The following is a 22,289-nucleotide window of genomic DNA, read 5'->3' as shown; positions in this document are numbered from 1 at the left end:
TGGTTTCGTGGAGCCAACACGGTCTGATTGACGTCTCCCTGCAGTCAGGTGACCACCTGGCGATACGCGACCTGACTGAACAATGGAGGCAATCGCTGGAGCAAACCTGGTTTATGAGATCCAAGTAAAATAAAAACAAGAAACGGCGTCTTTGCTCGGCTTTGTTTCGAGTTCTAATAAAAAAATCACTGAATTTTTGAACGTGGTGTCATAGATCAAAAATATCTATGGGAATCAAGTGTTAGCAAAACGAGATTTCATAGACGTCTTGATACAAATCGTACTTTTGAGGATGAAAAAGCATATCTCATTTAAATTGATTCAATTCATATGGTGTAGTCTGCAAAATATCACCATATCGCCATAAGCCTTGTGAAATGAATAAATTGATTCAACAAGATAAGAGGTTAAAAAAGACATATCAGACTAGCAAGTCATGGTGTGCGCAAGGATACTTGATGTCTATTCAACATAGCATGGTGGTAAATGCAGTGATTTTATGGGTGCAGTTCACGTGATTTTACCAACAAAGGTAATTTTGGGTGAAAAATGCGAAGACAAAGATCATCAAGTTACAGAAGCCGTCTCAATATGAGACTTTCTGTAATACACAATAAAACACGTGAAGACGTATGTGTAATATCGTTTTCCTGTACAGGCTATCACTTGTCACTGTCTTCCAGGACGAGATAAAATGTCAATAGTTATCTGTTACGCTAAGACACAATTTCCTGTTCCAGTTGGAAACGTAGATAGTGACTTCTGTGATCCATACATTGCGTCTCTGCGTGACAAGAATGACAATACCGCATAAGGTTAACCTTGGGTTTAACCATTACAAACGTTATGAAAAGGCTGGAAATGGGGGTTACCTTATAACGTAGGAGATAAAGAGTTGCAATAAACAACGTTAAATAGTGGACGACTGGAGTACTTAGGACATGTTCGTTCATTTTGAAAGCAAAGCAAGACGTTCCAAGTTGATCAGGAGATTTTTAGCAACATTGAATTTCTGTGATGTGTTGAATAGATATTTTACTCAGAAACATATCTACTTTCTGCTGAGTAATACCAAATATTCAAGTAGATCTGTAAGTGGCGATGATTTTTTATCAGATGAAACGTGTGGATTTCATGTACATTTTAAAGCAATATAGATCAGAACTGACCACAATATCCTGCAATTTCGCACAAATTCAGGAAGGCAAAGGGTTTGTGACCCCTGCCAATATCACAGATTTCGAGGTCTTGGTCGCACTCTTTGCGTACAGCTTGATGCTGTAGGTAGTATCAGGCTGCAGGCCGCCGATCGTGTACTCCGTAGCGAGCTGTGGCGTCACACGTATCGGCGCCAGGTAGGGAAAGTTCGCTCCTTGTGATTTTTCTTTGTACTGCAGGAAGTAGTCCTCCCAGGGATCGCCTTCGTCGATGCGCCCTGGTTTCCATGACATAGTCAGGGATGTGTCTGTCTTCTTCTTGACGTTGAGCAAGTCTGGATGAGAAGGAGCCCCTGGATAGAGATAGATGACGTCGTGGTGAACATAAAGCATTTTGTCAACCATAGATCATTTCAGCATTGGTTGGGCTCGAAAACGACCCGTTTCAAATCACAGTTCTGACGTTATTGAGCGTCTACTCGAGATAAATTGAAACATCAGAGCACTAACAAAAAATTGTATTATGAACGTCTTCTTGCAATTGAATATTAATCATATTCTGCAAACGTCAAATTCAAAGCTCATCTAGATCCTATGACTTAAGCCTGTGACGACAGAGGCACATATAGGATGTGATTACAATCTTCATTACTAAGTAATGATAAGCAACGATTAAGGTAGAAAATTGTACTGAATGTCAACAACAGGAGTGTTTAATGAGATTAAACCGGATGCAACCGGTTCGGGGAGGATGCAACCGGTTCAGAGCGTTGAGTTACCTCTTGTGATTTCCTCGGCCTCCGGGGTTTGGTACTCCCCAGGTCCTAGCTCGTTCACTCCCCTTACTTTGACAACATACGTTGTACTCTCTTGCAAGTCCTCGATGAGATAGGTGTTGACGTTTGATATCTTGACTTCGATTGGTGGTGTGATGAAGTCGCCATCTCGGTCCTTGTCGCGATACGTGATCTCAAAGTACTGCTCGCAGCCTCCGTCATACCCCGGTGTCCAGCTGACGTTCAGCGAGTCATAGCAGGTAGATATGAGGGTCACGTCTGTCGGAGGCGACGGTATTTCTGAAAGAAAAAAAAAACGAAAAGTCTAGAGTTGCATGTACGTGTTCACATTGTTCACATCGTACAGTAAACTCATAAACATACATTCCATAACTGTTGTTACTCCTGGCGTAGTTCTGAGCTATCGTGTCAATATTTTGACAGGGTTATTGCGTAAGATGCTTCCCCATACATAAAAACGTTTTGATGCATATCAAAGTCTCACAAGGATATATACGATAACTGTTGTTACTCCTGGCGTAGTTCTGAGCTATCATGTCAATATTTTGACAGGCATGCATAAAGGTTCTTCCCCAAACATAAAAACGTTCTGATGTAGATCAAAGTCTAAACTCACCTTTCCCCTGAAAGACAGCGGCAAGGTAATTTTGATTTGTCGCTTCAAGTGCCGTCAGCAACACCCTGTATCCCTCATCACCCTTGTACGGTAGCAGGTCCAGCAGGGCGCAGGTGATTTCACTGGCTGACGTGCGGGAGCCCCGCATCATCTTGTCTTCTGCTTCTTCAAGAACGCCGGCGCTGATGAGGTTGGATATGACACCTTCTGGTGACATGGTCTCCGCTGCCTCACTGCGCGATTTCTTCAGCAGATCCTGATACTCCATGGACATATTCGGCCCGGCTAGAAGATGAGAAATAAGCGTCAGTTGAATTGTTCAAACACAATCGAATCTCTTATATTAAAGCTGTTACCAGGTTTTAACTTGAACTTTGTAATATCAGTTTCACCACATGAAATGGTTACTCCAAGGCTGTATAATATTATCAACAACTTTAGAACTGCGTAAATGTTGACTGCGGAAAAAAAAGAAAAACGACTTACCTTTTGTAGCTGCTTCTGCGTCTTGAGACTGGAACTCCCCTGGTCCCAGTACGTTTACTCCCCTGACTTTGACGACGTAAACTGTGCTCGGTTCCAGTCCGTCTATCAGGAACTCTGTGACGCCCTCTTCCTTCACCTGAGCGGTGTGTGATGGCACTGTCGTGAGAGCAGCGCCATGTTCTTTCTTCTGGTAAACAATCTCGAAGCACTGAGTGGAACCTCCGTCAGGGCCAGGTGTCCAGCTCACGTGCAAGGACTCATGGGAGACACACGTGACCACTACGTCAGTGGGAGGGCCTGGCTTCTCTAAAGAACAACAAAATGAAATAAAGTTCAAGCAAACGAAGCAGAGCTGAAATAGAGATTGATAAAGTTGCATATAAAGAAACTTGAGAAGAGCACTTGTGAATTCATGTCTAAAATACAGAGTACAAAATTGTATAGCTTACCAACACCACGAAGCAAGGCACTAAGGTAATTCTGCTTTGTCTCCTCCAGGAAGCTTAACAGCCCGTTGAACGCCTTGTCGCCGTGGTAAGGTAGACATTCAAGTAAGCGGCGGACAACCCCTTTGCTCGACTTGTCGATGTTTTCCATGCTCTGTTTCTCAGTGGCCTCGATAGCGTTCCTTTGAATGAGGTAGTCCACCACATTCTGGGGCTGCATCCGGTCCACAATGGCAGCGCTGTGCTTGTCCAGAATCTGCTGACATTGCTTGGACATTGTTGGCTCAGCTGTAAAATTATCGATGGAAAGTTAACTATATTGCCTATCGTATTCTATCCTATAATGATATTAGACAATGTTTCTCCAAATGCAAAAATCGTCACAAGACCGTCACAAGACAGGTAAAACCTTACCTGCTCCACGCAATATTTCTTTTCTATTCCAAAATTCATTACATGACATGGCGACGCACATTCAGGTTTTTTCAACTTATCTTTATGCCGCCACCAACACAGACAGACGCATGAACTGTACACTATACAGTAGTAGTAGTACACTGACCTCGTGTTGTCACTTCCGTTTCCTGGTACAGCCCCTGTCCCATCACGTTCACTCCCCTGACTTTAACGGTGTAAGTTGTCTTTGGCTGTAAGCCGTCGATGCGATGACTCGTAGCGCCAGCCTTTACTGCAATGGGCGATGATGCAGTGGTGGCACTAGCCTGGTCCTTTCTGTGGTAAGCGATTTCAAAATGCTGCTCGGATCCTCCATCCTTTCCAGGCGTCCAGGAGATGTCCAAAGAGACGTGGCGAGCAAATACTGTGATCTTTGTGGGTGGGTCTGGTTTCTCTGTATGTAAAGAGCAACTTCTGTCATACACTCTTGGACGGTCTTACTACACAAGACTCACCCGTTAGGGTCCATTAGGGACGTGCAACATTTCAAATGTAGTTAACATTCAGCAAATTAAATTCTGTCTGGCAGAATGCATGACACATAATAATTTATACATTTCCTGTATGTGGAGTACAGCGATCATACGACAAAGGGCTGTGTTACAGATAAAACCTTACCTGCTCCACGCAGCAGTGCAGCAAGGTACGGCTGGTTCGTATCATCGAGAGCTGCCAGTAACACAGTGAATCCCCGGTCTCCTTTGAACGGTAGAAGGTCGAGCACGTTCGCCACTATCGGATCACGGCTAGAATGGCTGTTGCGGATTTCTGTCGCTTCCTTGGCAGTGATAACGTGATGTTGAATGAGGTAGTCGATCACTTCTTCTGGTTGCATTTTTTGCACAACTTCGTCTTGGTTTCTGCTTAGAATATCTTGATTGTTTTTCGACATTGTTGGGCCAGCTGCGCATGAAGTAAAAGAACATATTCAATGTATTTCATTGCATACAATTTCAATGTATCAACCTTTTGGTAGATGGCAACCCTCTGTATTGTTTTCTATTAATCTGTTGTAATAACTGATAGGTAACCTAGTTGGTACATGTATTTTTGGTGCAAATACATGATAAGCTTATCACTCAATCGCATAGTTCTAGATAGATAGCCAAACAGTTGCACATAAGTAGCTAGTTAGCTAGGCAGTTAGATTAATAGCTGACCAGCTACCTAGCTATTTGTAGGTAGATAGATAGAGTTTGTTTACCTTGCGTTGTTCCTTCTGCTTTTTGGTCCTCCCCCGGTCCCAAGTCGTTCACTCCACAGACTTTCACCTCGTAGGTAGTGCTCGCCTGCAGACCGGTGATCTCATGGCTTGTGACGCCCGGGGTTTTCACCAGATCTGGGGCAGCAAAGATGCTGCTACCCTTCTGACAGAAGGTGATCTGAAAATGCTGCTGGCAGCCTCCGTCGGACCCTGGCGTCCAAGATACGGTCAGCGACTTGGAAGACTCGGGCGTAACTTTGACTCCAGTTGGTGGATCCGGCTTTGCTGCAAAATGCAATTTCTTTCACTTTTCTTTCATACCGGCTTCTAGGGTCGATTTGCAAAGTACAAAGAATACACAAGTGCTTTTGATAGTGTTTTCAGTACCAATAACAGGGTAGCTAGTAGTGCTTTTGATAGTGTTTCCAGTACCAAGGACAGGGTAGTTATTGCGTTTGATATTGTTTTCAGCACCAAGGACAGGGTAGCTAGTAGTGCTTTTGATATTGTTTTCAGCACCAAGGACAGGGTAGCTAGTAGTGCTTTTGATAGTGTTTTCAGTGCCAAGGACAGGGTAGCTAGTAGTGCTTTTGATAGTGTTTTCAGTGCCAAGGACAGGGTAGCTAGTAGTGCTTTTGATAGTGTTTTCAGTGACAAGGACAGGGTAGCTAGTAGTGCTTTTGATATTGTTTTCAGCACCAAGGACAGGGTAGCTAGTAGTGCTTTTGATAGTGTTTCAGTACCAAGGACAAGGTAGTTTCGTGCTTTCGTATGATAGTATTATTGACACACTACACATATAGTACTGTAAATACACTCACCTTTTCCCTGAAGCAAAGCAGCGAGAAAATTGTGCTTTGTCTCCTGAAGCACTTGAATAAATATACCGAAGTCCTGGTCGTCCTTGTACGGTAAAATGTCCAACAGGGCGCCGACTTTCTTCGAGTTGGTATTTTGCTGTCGAATTTCTTGCAACTCATCAAATTCAATCACAAATTCCTGATACAGATGATCCATCACTTCTTGTGGCTGCATGTTGTTCACGATCTCGACGCGGTTCTTTCTCAGCAACTCTTGGTTTGCAAGGCTCAGCTTGGCAGCTGCAAAACATGTATGTAACGTCAGCAGTTATATGGAAGAATGATGTTAGACATGTGGCATACAGTTACTTACACTTCACACACACACACACACACACACACACACACACACACACACGCGCGCGCGCGCGCACAGAGAGAGAGGCAGAGCGAGAGAGAGAGAGAGAGAGACAGAGAGACAGAGAGACAACCAAAATAAGAATATTCGTGCATCTGACTTACTTTTTGAAGACCTCGAAGTTCCTGGTGTCTGTAAATAGAATTTATATAAATGTTATAACAACGTATAAGTGTGTATACAACCTGCACAGAACATGGTCAGTACCACACAAATGTCATGAAACTATGACTTACACAATGACGAACTCGATATTGACGTATATAACTTTCAGAGGAGATACATTGTCATCCTTACCTCACGTGGCAAACAGACTTGCATAGTTAGGAAGCATTCATCGGTTTCTGCCTTCGTCATGTTGGGCTTTGTGTCTCCACTTGCTGCCTGGCCTTGGCCCCCCTGACTAGGCCACTTAAAGTGTACGTTTGTTCTTGGGTCTTGGCTGGTGTCCAGAACTTTAACACTGGTTTCGATGTGGTTTCTTCTTTTCCTCGGATGAAAGGTAAACCACAGACTGTCCTCTATTCCTTCCTCATCGCGGGGTTGCACGTTACCAGAGAATTCTATGTAAAACCTCTGTCCTACCCGGATGAATATGTCTTCGCTAGGTCGTTGACACATCTTGTATCCATCATCCTTGAGATCATTCGTCTCACCACGTGTATCGTCGCTGAGACAACATCCAACATAAAGTCGGACGTCATCAGGGTTTTTATCGTTGTAGAATATCAGCATGTTGACATTGAAGATGTACCTGTGCATGAAAACTGTACCAAAAGCTGCTGCCAATCCTTCGAGGTCTTTGGCATAGGTTGTGATGTACCTGCGGTGAATAGAAACAGCAACATCAACACCTTGCTAAATGTTGGTACACGTGTTCCTCTCAAAGTACATGTACCGTGTATTTTGTTCAGCGGTATCACCACTGATACATTTCCTCCTGGTGATCATTACATACAATCAGGTTATGATACATGATACTTGGAAAAATGATAATGCATTTGCAGAGGGTTGTAGCTACATCAACAAAATCTATATCTCGGAACTGTGTAACATGTTGTGAGTAACACTCACTCACCCAGCCTTTTCTAACTTCTTCAGTTCACATTTGACTCTGTCGTTGACCAGTCTGTGTTTAATGTCTTCTGTAACGTCCCACCATTCGTTATCTTGTTTGTCCTGCAGAATTCTCAGTTCATTTTCGTCAACTTCACTTTCTCCGTGCAGTAGCTTTGGAGCTGGAAGCTGTAGTGCCATTGGGCGACTTGGTTCCATGTCCTCCTCCTTGCCTTCTGGTCCGATTACTTTGATTCGCACGACAGATCCAGCGGACTGTACAATCTTACATTCATCCTCGTGCTTCTGGGCCCTTTTTGTGGTTTTCTCATCTACAGGGAGAATCTGTGGGAAAGGATAAGGACAGGTGTCACTACAAGTCATTTTAAGTCTTCTAAACACAATATGAATAGCTTCATCCCTTATTCAAAACTAGATAAAGATTTGGAATTCTCTCATCGGAATAGACATGAAAGAAGAATAAGGCATATCATGAAAATGTAAATTCTAATTAGATAAATTCCCACCTCGAGGACTACTGTCATGTCAGAGGAAGTGTTCTCCGGTATCTTGAGAGACGCTCTTGGATCAGCAGTCGACGTCAGTTCGCCACCCGAAGAACCGACTGAGAACGAGTCCGTCAGCGGTCTGGACAGAACGGCGAACCACGACAACTGCGCAACCTCTGCCACAACATACGGCTGGAGCTGTAATAACAAAGACATGAGAATAAGACATTATATAGTCCACTGCCTCTCAAAGTGCAACTATATTGTTATCAACACGAGAGAAGTTGTACAGTCGAAAATTTGTGTTGTCTAATTTTTTTGTGTTGGCCATACATTACAGTTCAAACTTGTTTCAGAACATGAGAAGAAACGTTACTAAGACTCATACTTACATCCAGGGATTTGTAAAAGAATTCCCAGGTCGGAAGTCCAATCAAATGCTTGCTCGCCACTGCCACGAGCCTCCGTGACTCATCAGGAATCTCCTGGTCATGTGGTAACTTCACGATGCACACCTGATCGGGCGATAGCTCCCCTTCAATGTGGCTGAAGTCGAAAATGTTGCTGACAAGATGGTCTTCTTCGTGAAGTTTTAGCGTAACGTTGTTAGGGTTGACGATTTTCGGAGGGACGACGTGCCATTTCTGGCCCTCCGGCTGGTAGAGCCTGATGTTCGTAGAGAGTTGAAGGAGATCCTCCTGACAAACACAACTGTGTGTAAGTAATGATCCATACAACTAATCCACGTTCTGGCGCCGAAGATGTGATTGCATGATGTTTTGAATAATAATGGATTAAGATATTTTTTAAACGTTCCCGAGCTTCCCCGTGTCAGCTTCCTTTACAGAATGCATTACGTTCTGTCAGTCTTGCATCTAAAGAATAAGCAAGTATGTGCCGCCGACAACAACATCTGTGTGCTTACCTCCGAGTCACGTTGCTTATCAACACCGGCATCAAGTAGACAATGGACAGCGGCCTTGTGCCCTCGTTCAGACATGATGTCTAATGCAGTTTTCCCTCTCTACAAAATAAAAAAACAACAATTTTAACTCTTGTTGTAAATTTGTCCATTACTTGAACATAGAGACTCAATATGCAAGTCTACATTAAAAGACTAAGGATCAGATCAAAGTTTCGCGCATTTCTGATTTTACGTTAACCATATCAAAACAATATGTTGTACATACACCGTCTTTGCTTCCAATGTTCACACCAACTTGCACCAGACGTTGAATGATACGACGATGATCCTTCTCGCCCCTCTCGGAGGCTTCATGCAATGCGCTCCGCGACTGCAATAACACATGCGGAGATTTAAAACATTGCTGTTCTCCTTCCCCATAACTACACGAACATACCGTTTTTTGCTATGGCCAGAATACGTTGTGATAATGTTTGTGACCTTTATGAGCAATAATGACACAAAGACGTGATTTGTTTTCTATTGCAACATTCAGCACAATACACTCAAGTTTTTCCAACTTATTTTTATGCCGCCACCACCACAGACAAACGCACAGTCAACAGGCAAACTAATTTTCACTTGAGTTGAGCGGGGAAATTCGTCTTAAGTGCCTTTCCCAAGGGCACAAGATCGGTGGCATGGCAGGGTTCGAACCCGGGACCTCTTGGTTCCGAGGCGAACACTCTACCGTTACGCTTCACAACCCCACCAGAGACCTGATTCTACATGTTTACTCTTGCAAATAGCATATAATGTTTCGCTATGATGAAAATCTTTTTTCAAACAGCATAGATAAAACTACACACCCGAACTTGCGGTAAACTGCTGTTAGCAAGCATGTTGACGTCCGCCCCAGCTCTGATCAGTAGGTCCACAATCTCGAAATCCCCAAGAAAGGCCGCCCGATGTAGCGGTGTTTTCTTAGAAAAGTATAATTAGAAAACAAATACTGATTATGCAATGATAAAGTATGTTATTACATTAATGATGTAATCAAGTAACAACTCCGTGGTATCACCTTTCTATAATGACTACTTTTTACTGTGTATGATTAATATTAAAGTTTATTGCAATATTTTGCAAATAATAGCGCGTAAGATAACGAACAAACAATGACGCACAATACATATATAATATATAACATGGGACTATTCTAGTCTAAAAGCTGGCTATAAACCATTGATTTTGGAGCACCGATAATCATGCGAATAATTTGTGTTACCCCAAATGGATCGTAGAAGTTGACATTTTTCAGGCATTTGATCCAGTGATGGGTGTCCTGTACATTTCGTGACGTCACAGCCTCTATTAGCTTTTTCCTTTCGTCCGTCGCCTTCTGGTCAGCAGCCCTGGCCTCCGACTCTTTGGACTCCTTCTCTTTGGAACCTGTTGAAGCCTGTTAAGTGATTGATGTGAATATGAAAATAACTCAGCATATCCGATCTTTGATTGCATCAGCAGTACTGATGTACGTGATCAAAATTTCAAGTCAAGTCAAAGTTTATTGCACAACGATTGTAACAGGTACAATGTTTGGCAGATAATAAGATTACTAGCTGGTATGGGTCTAGCAAAATTCTACATATAGGTTCAACGGGTAGTATGTTTTGCAGAATGTTGAATAGAACTATTGACTAAGAACTAGTACATCTCTTTTCACAACATAACAAGGTATGCAAGTAGACTGTTTGGCCAACACTGTTTTTGCATATTTATGCGCCACACACGTAACCAACTCCATGTACTTCACGACATCATACGTATATGCAAACATTGTCAATTGTTCAAAGGTATGTCTCACTTACCCCAGAACCCATTATGCTCGCCTGTCATCCGCAGATCTCTACTTTCTCAGCATTCATGCTACATTTGCAAAGAAATGAAGAGACTTGATCACTCTAAGACATGTTCCAAACACTAACTACGTGACACTGGTATGACCTGCGGCGCGTCCTTTATAGTAAACAATGAGGCTAGCCTTATCAAATTACCTCTATGGTGTATGGTAACCAAGAAATGTCTTCAAGCTTTATCGACTTTGTCGACCATTGAACCAAATACTTGACTGTCGGATACGAATCTGTCACCCTTCCGTTTACTCTTTGTATAATATGGTAAAACAGAACAGTTCTTCGTGTCAAGATTCTGTATGTCAAAAAAAATATTCACTGGGACCAACTATTTTAAAAGTGCTCCCAGTCGCCATTTTACGAGCGGAGACAGTGCCTTCCTAGTTCTCTGTACTTGAACGTGAGGAAACTTTGGCGTCGTGTTAGAAATATTCAACACTAAAGTATAGAGATCTGCTAGTGGACACTTGAATGACGCAGTAGACACAAACCTTGACGTCGTGTTGCTGAACCTCGTACCGGCGGGCGAAGCGTCGTCACACCGCGACTTCTTTTCATGTTTGCCGGGTACGTCTCCGGGAAATGTACGTCCCAGTCGTTCTGTACGGTCTTGAAGCCAACAGAAAGGTTCTCAAAACTACTCCTTGTCAGTTGTGGCCGGTAAGAAGGAACGATACTACATTGCAGTACATACTGAGAGAGCTAGCCTTGCAAGGCATATACATTTTCACGATCACGCAGCTACTGTTTACCGTCAACATTGTTCCGCGACCCTTACCCGGTCACTTTTTACCTGGCCATTGTTTCTGCAACAACAAGGTGTATTTGCTAGGTAACAGTATTTGCATCCGTCAAAGTTTATTTACAACGCTTATCAATGAATCCAAGACTCGCAGCGCAAATATGCACTTTTTGATGTGCCATTTCGTCGGCGCGAAGTTTTGACGTCCAATCTCAACATTTACCACTGTGTGCCGTTCTATTATAATCAGTGTATGCCCTACACAGAGGCGCTTTGTTGTTTGTAATCCTTCCTAGTATTTGATGAAAAGGCATTGTTAAACTTCCCCGTAGAGGCACTACAGTAAAGAGCGATACGGTCACATCATCTAGTGTAGGGGGTGTTGGTGTTCATGTTTGTGGTAGGTCACAGAGCTGGCATAAAAATACACTACCAATCTTGGCGAAAAAAAATGCGCAATGAAATGTTGGCTTTGACACTGTCTGTACCAACTATGTAAGCAGTGGAGAATTTCTACAAGACTCCCCTGTAGTCTCAATCATGCCCTTATTTCATGCCCCATCAAATACGTACTTCATCACAAGTCCATAGTGCATGCAGTTAGCCAACACAGATTAGCAACAACATGTCAGACTATTCTCCAGGCTTTCAATGCGTGTGTACCGAATGTGACGTTTCCAAGCACGCGTGAAATGTTGCGGTCGTGTCCGTGTACACGGGAAAATGCAGCATGCAAGGGGTTCTGTTTCTTCTCTTTACCACAAGTGTCAAGGTCTCCGTGTTACTTACAAGCTCGGGCCAGCCCGTCGGGGAATGACCTTGACATAACGTCTAGGCACTCGAGAAGACAGCATTTTATCTCAGGGTCACCGAGGTCAAATACTTCCTGGTAAAGCCTTCAGGGCGACCTGGCTGGGAAAAACAGGTGGTCTCAATCATGAGTGCGACTGAGAAACTTCAAGTTGCTATTAGAAAATAACGTCCAATTGTTGCGCGGCAAATGAGAGCGCACAACGCCGGTGATAATTTGGTATCTATATTGGCTGATGACCAATTTCATAATTTGTGTTAGTCTCAGCAAGGATAAAGGGTTAACCTCCTTGCTCTCAGGTACTAATACACTGAACTGAGTATTTAGCAGCGCCGCCTGGCTGATTGACGTGGAACTGGAATGAGTCTATTGGTGGGAGTGACCCATGGTAACATGCCGACTCAAGTAACCGTGCCCTGCATGATACCGCTTTGGTTTAAATTAATTTCAGCAAGCTAGGTTTACAGCACTCCCCAAATGTTTAAACACTCAAGGTCGCATAACACTGTATTCAAAGGTAGTTCGGGAGCAAAAACCAGCCGCGTATTAAGAATAAAAGAATTGGTAGTGATTCTTTAGCAGATCCCAGATGATAGGAGCGAGAACTTAATTATCCAAAATAGGCGCTATTTCACTTTCTATGCATGAAAATATTTGGAAGTCTGGCATGTTCTGTGGCGACTTTCTGTGTCAGTTGCAAATCGAGGATGTAGCCCCGGCCCGGAAGGAGAAGGGCTGCTAGTAGACTACACATGTACATGACCTCCATAGAAGACCAGGGCCAAATTGGTGTTAACGAGAAAACCAGACTTGTTGTGGCGATCAGATACTCGTTGAAGGTATGGCTTGCGCACGCACCCTTGTGCATTTTTCTTCAATTAAGCCGAACACTTCGTTCATGTGGTCTTTGCTACGGAAATCTGTTCTTCCAAACAACTGTACTCTGTCATCTCACTTTTCGTTAATTGTCCAAGGCTAATATTCTGGGTTTTGTCAATGACGTCTATATGTTGTCTATATATGTATGCACTGGGTTTGCCAGCAGACTTCCAGCCCAAACATCCCCAGGGAAACCACTGCAAAGTATGCATTTAACGATCGACCATCCGCTTAGTATCACGTTTCCATAATTAACAACGTTTTTTTTCTTCTATCGGTGCCGCCAAGCTGCCGTTGTCAAATTGTCCTTGTCAAACCGTTCACCTGCCTACTGTACTGAATCGTTCCGGTAGGCGACGCTCTTACAGCAATAGAATAAAACTTAAAAAACGGGATATTCCTGTTTATAGTTCAGCTCTTTATCTGATACTAGGATCAAATCGTCGACATACTGGGCCATATTGGTTCTCATTTGGAAAGGGGACTAAACATAGGGCTGATGGGAGACTATTTTAAAACGCACATTCATAACTACTGAACATATAATCCTATAAATATTATCTCTGGCCCAGAAGAACTCTAGTCGTTATGCTCTAATCATTTAGGATGACATCTCTGCAAGAGCAAATTGAAGCGAGTTAAATCGTGTTGTATAGACTTTAAATCGAATGGTTCATTGTAAGCAGTTTTCACCCTTGCACTTTATTTGGTGTTATTTATTTTATCCAGTATTTCAGAGATAGCCATCTGAACTAAAACGTGCACAAAACACCTGTCTGTGTGCATTACTTACACATAATTAACCAACCTGCTCTGTTGTGATACACCCGGTTGATTAATGGGATAGTACCAGGGCCTGTACGGTAGCATTGTTTGGGATGTGCCATTCCTGGGTTCTCAGTATAAGCATTACACCAACATTATCATATCATAAGGAAAGCAGCAATGCTTTGTGTTAATCAGTAAGCTTATATTTTGTTACGCCTGGAAGTGGTTTTGTTAGTAACTCTAAAGTCCATTTTGTTGCCGAGAGACATCCGGTCCCTCTGTTTTATTTTGGTATCGTCCACTGACCTTCGTCAGATGTCAAACTCCTGTATAACGATATGCCAGGCTTTCCAAGAATCGATTGGAGTTCCCCCAGTGAGTTTTTTACCAACCTGTGCCATACGTGCACGCGTAAAAGGCCGAATCCTGGCGGCCGCACTGACGCCCAATCACGTTTTTGACGTCGGCTTACTTTCACTTATACTGCTTTCTTGGAAGTCCCCGCTGGCGCACGCAAAGAAATGCAGGGTTGTCGCCTTAGCAGTGGAAGAAATGTTTGACACGTGGATTATGACACAAGCGTGTTTGTATTGTGCTGGGATTACTAAGAAGCTCAGTAGGTTCGAGGTGAGAGTTACACAGTGGAGACCATACATGCACCTGACCGGCAGCTCGCTGTGTGGATAGCAGAACCTGGCTATACCTCCGGGCCGGTAAGTTATTTTATATCTTCCATTCGTGTGCATTTTTTTTCCACCGGAAAATTCATTATGATAATGCAGCTAGCTTGCGCGCGTGTACATATTGTGTTCGGCGAGTAATAGAGGCGTTTATTTCAGGCAACCCTTCACCACCCACGCACTTCCATGGAATGTACCCACAACACACCCCGGAACAAGCGGGAAACTACGGTGGCTAGCCGGCAGGGAATGACAACTGCGGGCCTGCACAGGACCACGGAGTTCGATCTGCAGAGACTAAGCAGAGCGGTACATTTGCTGGAGACGTGCGGATGGTACTGGGGCTCCATGACGGGCGATGAGGCAAAGAAATTACTCCGGCGGAAAGAAGTGGGGACTTTTTTGCTTCGCGATAGTAGTGACTCTGCCTACTTGTTCTGTATCAGCGTAAGGACCGCCAGAGGCACAACAAGTGTTCGGATCGACTACACTCCGGAAGGGAACTTTCGGCTGGACTCGGACGGTAGTTCGCCTGAATATGACTGTATAATAAAGCTTGTCCACCACTATATGAAGGACTCGAATGCGGAAAAACCCAAACATTACTGGCTCGAGCCCACCGGAAGAAGGGCGATCGCTGTGAAATTTTCCCGGCCACTTTTCGGGAAGGTGCCCGACCTTCAGCACTTGTGTCGGACGGTGATCAACAAACACACCCCCGAGGACCGTGTCACACAGCTGCCCTTACCGGAACGACTCAAAAAGTATCTCAAGGACTATCCTTACGGACAATGAGAAATATTTATTAACATTTGAATTTCAGAGCTTAACTTCAGACAGTGAAATGATACATAGGGTTTGAACGTCTACACGTTCTCGCGAATTTTGCTGCTAATACATTAACACAGTGATGTTGTACTTTATTTTCGACATAATAGTTTTGCCGGCAAAGTTTCATAAACAAAATTCCTGCTGTGAATATCGCTTCAAATTTCGGTAACTTAGTGTAGTGAGCTTTGGAACACTCAAAATTGATTTAATAGATATACGGAAGCCTGATAGAACTTATCTTCACCGCTGCAATAGATACTTTCATTTTCTCTCTTAAACGGCAAATAAAATGACGTCGCTGTGAAAACATCGGCATCTTTGTACTGCATTTCGTTGCTATACACACTAGCTATGGTGAGCGGGAAATGTGATCAATGAGAAGGGACATGCCTGTGTTTATTGCTCATTTTGTTTTGTCTTGTACCAAGCAAGGTAGGTTTTAGTTAGCCCAGGTCTATTTTGTATCCAACAGGTGTCCAAAGCTTTTGTATTATTTTCCTCTTAGTAGTTAGTAGTAGTTACACCACAGTAGATTTCTTCTGGAAATGTCTGACTCTCCCTATCTCACATGCATACTGGGCAATTATACTCAGCCAGTGGTTCCTTCTCAGAAGCCCATATCTATGGCGGGAGGTTTCTATCAGACACGGTTTCCCCGTACGAAACGGTGCCTCAGAAGGGCGCCACGCCAAATTGAAGGGGTCGCGGACTTTCGTACCCTGCTGAAGTGCCTATTGTTGTTGTTTCGGTGCAAGGACACAAGGTCAGGCGTAAGTACTACCAGTGCTTCCAGTACTTCGTACCAAAAATGGTTGGCGGAAGCGAGCTTACCCTAATGGTGGGGGAGTACAATTTCTCCAAACGCTAGGGTCAATAAACTGTACTGACCTGTGTACAAATCTAATTACCCCCTCTCTGTTGACTGAGATAATTCAATTCACAAGGAACGTTCAGAAGACATTTTAGAGAGGGTTCGTTGCCCCCTAGAACTTTTAGATTACCCGGCATAAAATCGAATGACATGAGAGTGGTTGCGAAACTGTGGCCCGAGACAACTGTATTGGATTTGCTGGGTGGAATTACATTGTAAAAGCCTGTTTGGTATTATCTCTCTATCCTTAATTATGTTAGCTTTACCACTGACGAGCTTATAGTCGTAAAACAGGCTGTATCGCTGTATCATACCCCCGGGCACTGGTTTACAGACCACTCAATTTTGAAAGCCAGAAGGGGATTCCTCGTATGTGGAACTAGCTCTGAACAATCCTTCAAAGAATAAAACGAAAATAGCACTGAATTTAAGTATACAAATATGACCATCACTAGCTATTTTAGTCTCCACCAGACTCCTTTTGCAGGTTGAATAAATAGTAGAAATCGGCTAAAAAGGGAATATAATTGGCCAGAGAAGGTGGCCGACCTGAGAAGCTCCATTTTGCCTGCACGGCTATGTTAATAAAAATCCCCTTTTTAGGCGGATTTCTACTATTTATTCAGCCTGCAAAAGGAGTCTGATGGCATGGAGACTAAGCTATTTGACCAGCTCAATGCTAGTAGAATGTTGCTATCAAATCCTACCGTATTTATTCTGCTTTAATGTAAGCGACTAATTCGTTGGTGAAAGGTCCGATTATTTGTGTGGACGTAAATTTTCCGACAGTTGCTGCCGACAGTTGGTCCGGTGGGATCTGCCCCTGACAAGTTTCCATCTCACTTTACCTATCGCGTGGATTCAGCTGTGGTCTGTCCTCGTCACTGCGCCAAGTTCAAGTACGTGATGGCATTCTCAATTGAGAAGATGGCTTACTTACCAGTAGTCGGCCAATATCCAGATATATAGGGAAATTTACGCACATCGCTTCAGGTACGCCGAAGGGGCGTCCACTCTAAAATCCATTTGGCTCAACCAAAACGTGAATAGCTAGTATCTCTCGTATATGCCAAAGTCTATCAAGGTGTTGGATGTAGCCGCAGCGTTCGTGTTGGGATTTTACAAAAGCGCCCAGAGGAAAGACTGACGCAATGCCGTACTCTATCATGATAGTCTGTGTAAGTGTTGTGTGTGGGTGTTACTCAACTCCAACGTTAACCATCCACTACATTTATATTCCAACAACCGTGAAACCGCAGTATGTCAGGTATTGTAACCTTGGGGTTAGTAGTGCCCGGCTTATCTTTCCTTGCCAGACGGGTGTTGCGAGGTGTTTAAATCTTCCCTTTGCCCGTGGCTTAGACGTACGTTAACACCTTTTCTGTAATAAAAACGCCTTAGACACAGTGGTTAATAATACGAGTAGATACATATCTACGATGGAAACGCGTTCGGAACTCGATTTAATCATAGATCGAAAGCGTAAGTATTTTCTCTTTCTCCGGTCATCTAATAGCTTTACATATTTCTACTTTTTGTTTGTCAACAATGAACATTGTCAGCAAAGTTCGTGTTTCAAAACATTTCTCTTCTGTCAGAGTTTGTGCAAAAAGTTTCTCCGGAGAGCTATGTCTCACTGTAAATGCATTACAAGTCCAACTCGGCCCTGAAGAGCCTAGTGAGTTGCTATTGAGTTGCCTAGTGTTGACAGTTTCTCGATGCACACTGAGCTTGTGCATTATATACAGCGCGTCGCATGTCAGTATGTATACAGATCTCTTACGGCGGGCTTATATATTTGACAAGGGGATGACCACCTAGTTTGTAAAAGTGCCAGTGAGAAATGCTGTTTATAAATGGTCTGACCGTTTCTACCCTCAACATGCAGCAAGACAGACGTGACAAAAGTGCGACGGAAACACCTCGTATACACCATCTATAAGCCCCAGTCTTTTCTATAGCCTCCTTTGCAAACTTGTGGAGCGGTGGCGTTGATTATTTTTTCGGGGAGCGATACCACGGAGGGACGTTTTTGCCGCCGAGGGACTTTGCTAGTCTCCACCCGACTCCTTTGCAGGCTGAATAAATAGTAGAAATCGGCCTAAAAAGGGGATATCATTGGCCAGAGGAGACAGAGGAGATGTCCGCCCAGAGAAGCTCAATTTTGCCTCCGTGTAGGAGTCTGGTGGCGACTAGGACTTTGCCGGGGAGAGAGTTGGGCGAAAAAACTCTCTCCCATTCAAACTCCCTTGGTGGCAAAACCATCCCTCCACGGCAGAAGTCCGCGTCGCTCCCTGAAAAAAAATTAACGCCACCGCTCCACAAGTCTGCGAAGGAGGCCTAAGCCTTTTCAACTCAATCCAGATTTCTTCGGATTTGGTGATTTACAATTTTTATGGAGATCCGGTTCCTGGAAGTGTTTTCTTCGTTAAGATCTTGAGAATGTGCCAATGTCTCTCATTCATGCAGTACATTTACAACGGGCGTTTCCTTTAAACGTGAAAGTGGAAATGAAAGTGACATCATGATATCAAGGAGCGCACCAAGATATCGACACAAAGGCACCTATCGTTTGTACATGTACTGAACACAATGATATGCTGTCCGTTATGCAAGTTCTCTCTCAAGAAAGGAGAACAAGAACCAGTACTTAATCTGTTTACCTTTACTGTAGCCATTTTGCTCTACAACTCTTAATGCGAACATTGTTTTATAGAACTATCAAACGCCGTTTATTATATGTTCACATTTAATATAATTTCACTTTCATTTTCCGGCTACCTTCTACAGTTTCAGACATTTTGCAGTCGGTGACAAGTTGTGTTTTTAATAAAATAGCCGCAGTGATATTTATAGCTGTGAAGGATTTACGTACTTTGAAACATGATCGGAAGAAATTCAAAGCGGACAAGAAACACTCCAAAAAGTCGTCTGGATCTGTGTTGCATTTTTTCTGATGCGAGAATATGTCAATATTACATGTTGGATATCTTTCTAACGAAGTGGAAAATATGAATAGCCATATCTTTATTTTCAAAGATATTGTATCTGTTCTCGCGCACCTTTAGAAAATGAAAAAAGATAATATCCTACTACAGCCAATTGAAAACTAAGTATCCCTCGATGGAAAGTTCACAAAGGGTCCTTTATTCACGGTCTCCCTGGTGTTTTAGACGTTCTTTTCGATGTTGTCAACTTCCCCAGGAAACCCAATTGTCGTCCATACAGCGGTTTCCGAGAAGTCGCCTATGACACCAGGAGACCAGTAATGCAAGGCTAGCGTCCAGGTGGTTGACTGCAAACTTGGGACACGGAGCTGGTTAGAATTAGTTATCTGTCATGGGCGATAACTGTCGACCAAACAATGGCTTCACTTGCGCGCGGGAGAATTCAATCTTATGCTTATATGAAGGTTATCTTTGTTGAAATGGCAGCCGTTGGAAACTCGTCCATTGTATGCTCTCGGGAATTCCGCTTCTAGTTTTTGGAAGATCTTACTGTAGCGCAATACGAACAACATTAAACATAACGTACGCAAATCAGCACCTCATTTATTTGCATAATTTATGAGGAACTTCCACAGTAGATCAACTTGAGTGACATACTGGATGCAAATCGGAGTCTCTCTTTTTTACATAACCAATGAGAAATATTTACAATTCGTCAGTTGTAAATGCTATCGTCATCTGACGGAGGTATGAGATCGTGCGACATTTTATGTTTCTTGACGTTACATCCTTACAAACCATAACATCGCCCACTTATAATGTAAGAGATGTATTGGCACTCTGTAATGCGGTAGCTCGTACTTAAATTAGGTCGAAGGTCTCCTTCTAGGCCAGAGTGGATGGCCGAAGGTAACCCCGCCTTATATTAAACGTCGTGTGAGGCTAATTCGCAGTGACGACAGCGGCTTCCTCAGAGAGCTGTAAATTCGGAACATCCATTATATAATACCTGCATTAAATCGCATCTGCTTAGACATTGGCGAAAGGGAATATGTCCTCGTTATCTGTACCTCAAATGAATCATATATAACCAACTGTCATAGTTGTCAAACCAGGCATGATAGATCAATCCCTAGATGTGCATATCTTAACAGTGTGTATTGTGGTGGCAGTGTGTGCATGTTTACAAATGGCATTCGATTTTACTTAGAGTGACTATTGAGTATTTTAGAATGGATACATTTTCCTTCATCCAGACACCCGATTCATAGACGGAATAGAGTTATTGAACAGCCACTGGGGGTTCCTAACCCCACATCTTAATCACCATAACCGCATACTTCTCACATCTTTACGAAATTTATGGGCAGGGTCAGAGAAACAATTTGTCCATGTCTTCTGGGCTTGAGATATGCACCGACGGACGCTTTATACAGGGGACGAAAGTGAAGAAACAGGGAAATGCCTACTTTTGAAAGTTAACGTTTCTGAGAAAATAAATCAACATTGCGAAAGAAAGCATGAAAATGACCATAGGTCAATTCTTTCATTAAAGAAAACACCTAAAATGTGACGTATGTGATGAATGGGACTTCATTAAATGTACAGATGGTAAGAATTAACCTGCTAACATCACTACTGTCTTGAGTCTATTACAGTACATGTACATGTACTGATCTTGACATGGTAAGATTTGCATGGAGTTTAGCAGCTCTGACATATTTGCGACAAAAAACTTTGTATTTTAAGTTTTCCTTATAACAAATATTATATAAAAATGATTTTTCTCTGATATGCTCGCTACATGTGAGGCATCAAATCTAATCAAAGGAATTCCAAGCTTTTCGTCGTGAAATAGCCTCTACCAGGCACCAGGGAATCCGTGGGTCGCAAAATGTACCCTCTCGGGCCGGCCAACTCTCCTTGTATAGTATTCCCTTTATTTCGGCCAATTTCTACTATTTTTTCCAGCAATCCGCGGTGCCTGGTAGAGGCTAATTTTAAAAAGTCAACAGGTCACATTTCTGAACTGCTCGTGTATTTAGAACAGTGTTTTCCCCTGATTCCCATGGTGATTGACATTCATCTGTGTAAAATAACACGAAAAGCATATTTCCACCAAAACATGCTTGTTACATCATACGGGTTTACCTGCGGTCGTTCGCTGTGGCCTAGAAGGAGACTTTTAACATTATATAAGTACGAGTTACCACATTACAGAGTGCAGAGTGCCGATATATATTTCCTATTATATGAGTGGGTAATTTTATGGTAGAAAACAAAAACCAAGTAATATTTTGTTAGTTACCTATGCCAGACTTCGATGGATTGCTGGAAAATAGTTTTGCAAAATCTAGATCTAGTCCTAAGTCCTTTGTCATTCGAACTAGTTTGGCCGGCCAGTTTCTACTATAAGGATTTTCCGGCAATCCTTATGCATTAGATTATATCAATGGTTTATTTGCATTTGCATCAACAGTGTCCCAAAGATGGCAGCCCAAAGGCTGAAATGATATCGGGACATTACATAAACAGCATGAAACGTCAGATTCTGATTGAGACTAAGATTCCGTTTCAAAACCAACTGTGTAACAATCCATCTTGTTTTGAGGAACAAACGAGATCTTGCGGCTCCCGACATGTACTGCTATATATATACATATACAACGTGCGGGGTTCTTTTGCATGCTATAATTGTGTTACTGTATCATATTTCGGACATATACATACACATGATAGGGTTTGGTTTTAGCATGAAAGTTCATCTGTGTTAACATGAAATAAAGACTTAACTTCCTCTGCCAACACTAGAATGAATTGGGACTTACCCATGTCTTTAGGTTGTGTTTTGTTAGTTGTCTCACCTGAATCGACTTGAACTGTAGTTAAAATATCATATCGGTATTCTATTTTCCTGTTTTTGCTATCGGCGTCGTCTGTTGTCAACTCGGTGTCGGGTTTGGCCGTCTCTTAGAAACTTTGATACGGCCGTACGCC

The 22,289-nt window shown here is 42.9% G+C and overlaps 2 protein-coding genes across 3 annotated transcripts; one reads left to right on the top strand and one right to left on the bottom strand.

Moving 5' to 3' along the window:
- Positions 1-509: 509 nt before the first annotated feature.
- LOC109473679 (receptor-type tyrosine-protein phosphatase delta-like) lies at positions 510-11,495 on the bottom strand. The gene is made up of 19 exons (XM_019773635.1): positions 11,254-11,495; positions 10,718-10,775; positions 10,135-10,308; positions 9,719-9,832; positions 9,136-9,240; positions 8,871-8,969; positions 8,338-8,643; positions 7,964-8,143; positions 7,459-7,781; positions 6,678-7,203; positions 6,485-6,512; positions 5,163-5,447; positions 4,577-4,861; positions 4,065-4,352; positions 3,506-3,790; positions 3,057-3,362; positions 2,571-2,855; positions 1,937-2,233; positions 510-1,510 (listed from the first exon to the last, which is right to left on the bottom strand). The coding sequence occupies exons 2-19, from the start codon at positions 10,727-10,729 to the stop codon at positions 1,197-1,199; spliced, it is 4,212 nt and encodes a 1,403-aa protein (XP_019629194.1). The 5' UTR covers positions 10,730-10,775; positions 11,254-11,495; the 3' UTR covers positions 510-1,196.
- A 1,546-nt stretch (positions 11,496-13,041) lies between these two features.
- On the top strand, positions 13,042-15,849 carry LOC109473675 (suppressor of cytokine signaling 2-like). Of its 2 annotated transcripts, none has more exons than XM_019773630.1 (2): positions 13,042-13,154; positions 14,802-15,849. In XM_019773630.1, exons 1-2 carry the CDS (start codon positions 13,068-13,070, stop codon positions 15,435-15,437), a joined length of 723 nt encoding a protein of 240 aa, XP_019629189.1. In that variant the 5' UTR covers positions 13,042-13,067; the 3' UTR covers positions 15,438-15,849. The 2 variants fall into 2 exon arrangements, with proteins under 2 accessions (XP_019629189.1, XP_019629191.1); XM_019773632.1 differs by lacking the exon at positions 13,042-13,154 and adding an exon at positions 14,278-14,675.
- Positions 15,850-22,289: the final 6,440 nt, after the last annotated feature.

This window comes from Branchiostoma belcheri, unplaced genomic scaffold (assembly GCF_001625305.1).
Source record: "Branchiostoma belcheri isolate BF01 breed outbred unplaced genomic scaffold, Haploidv18h27 scaffold3, whole genome shotgun sequence".
Taxonomy (NCBI): Eukaryota; Metazoa; Chordata; class Leptocardii; order Amphioxiformes; family Branchiostomatidae; genus Branchiostoma; species Branchiostoma belcheri.
The sequence above is the reverse complement of the archived record's forward strand: the minus strand, read 5'-3'. Positions and strand labels throughout refer to the sequence as shown.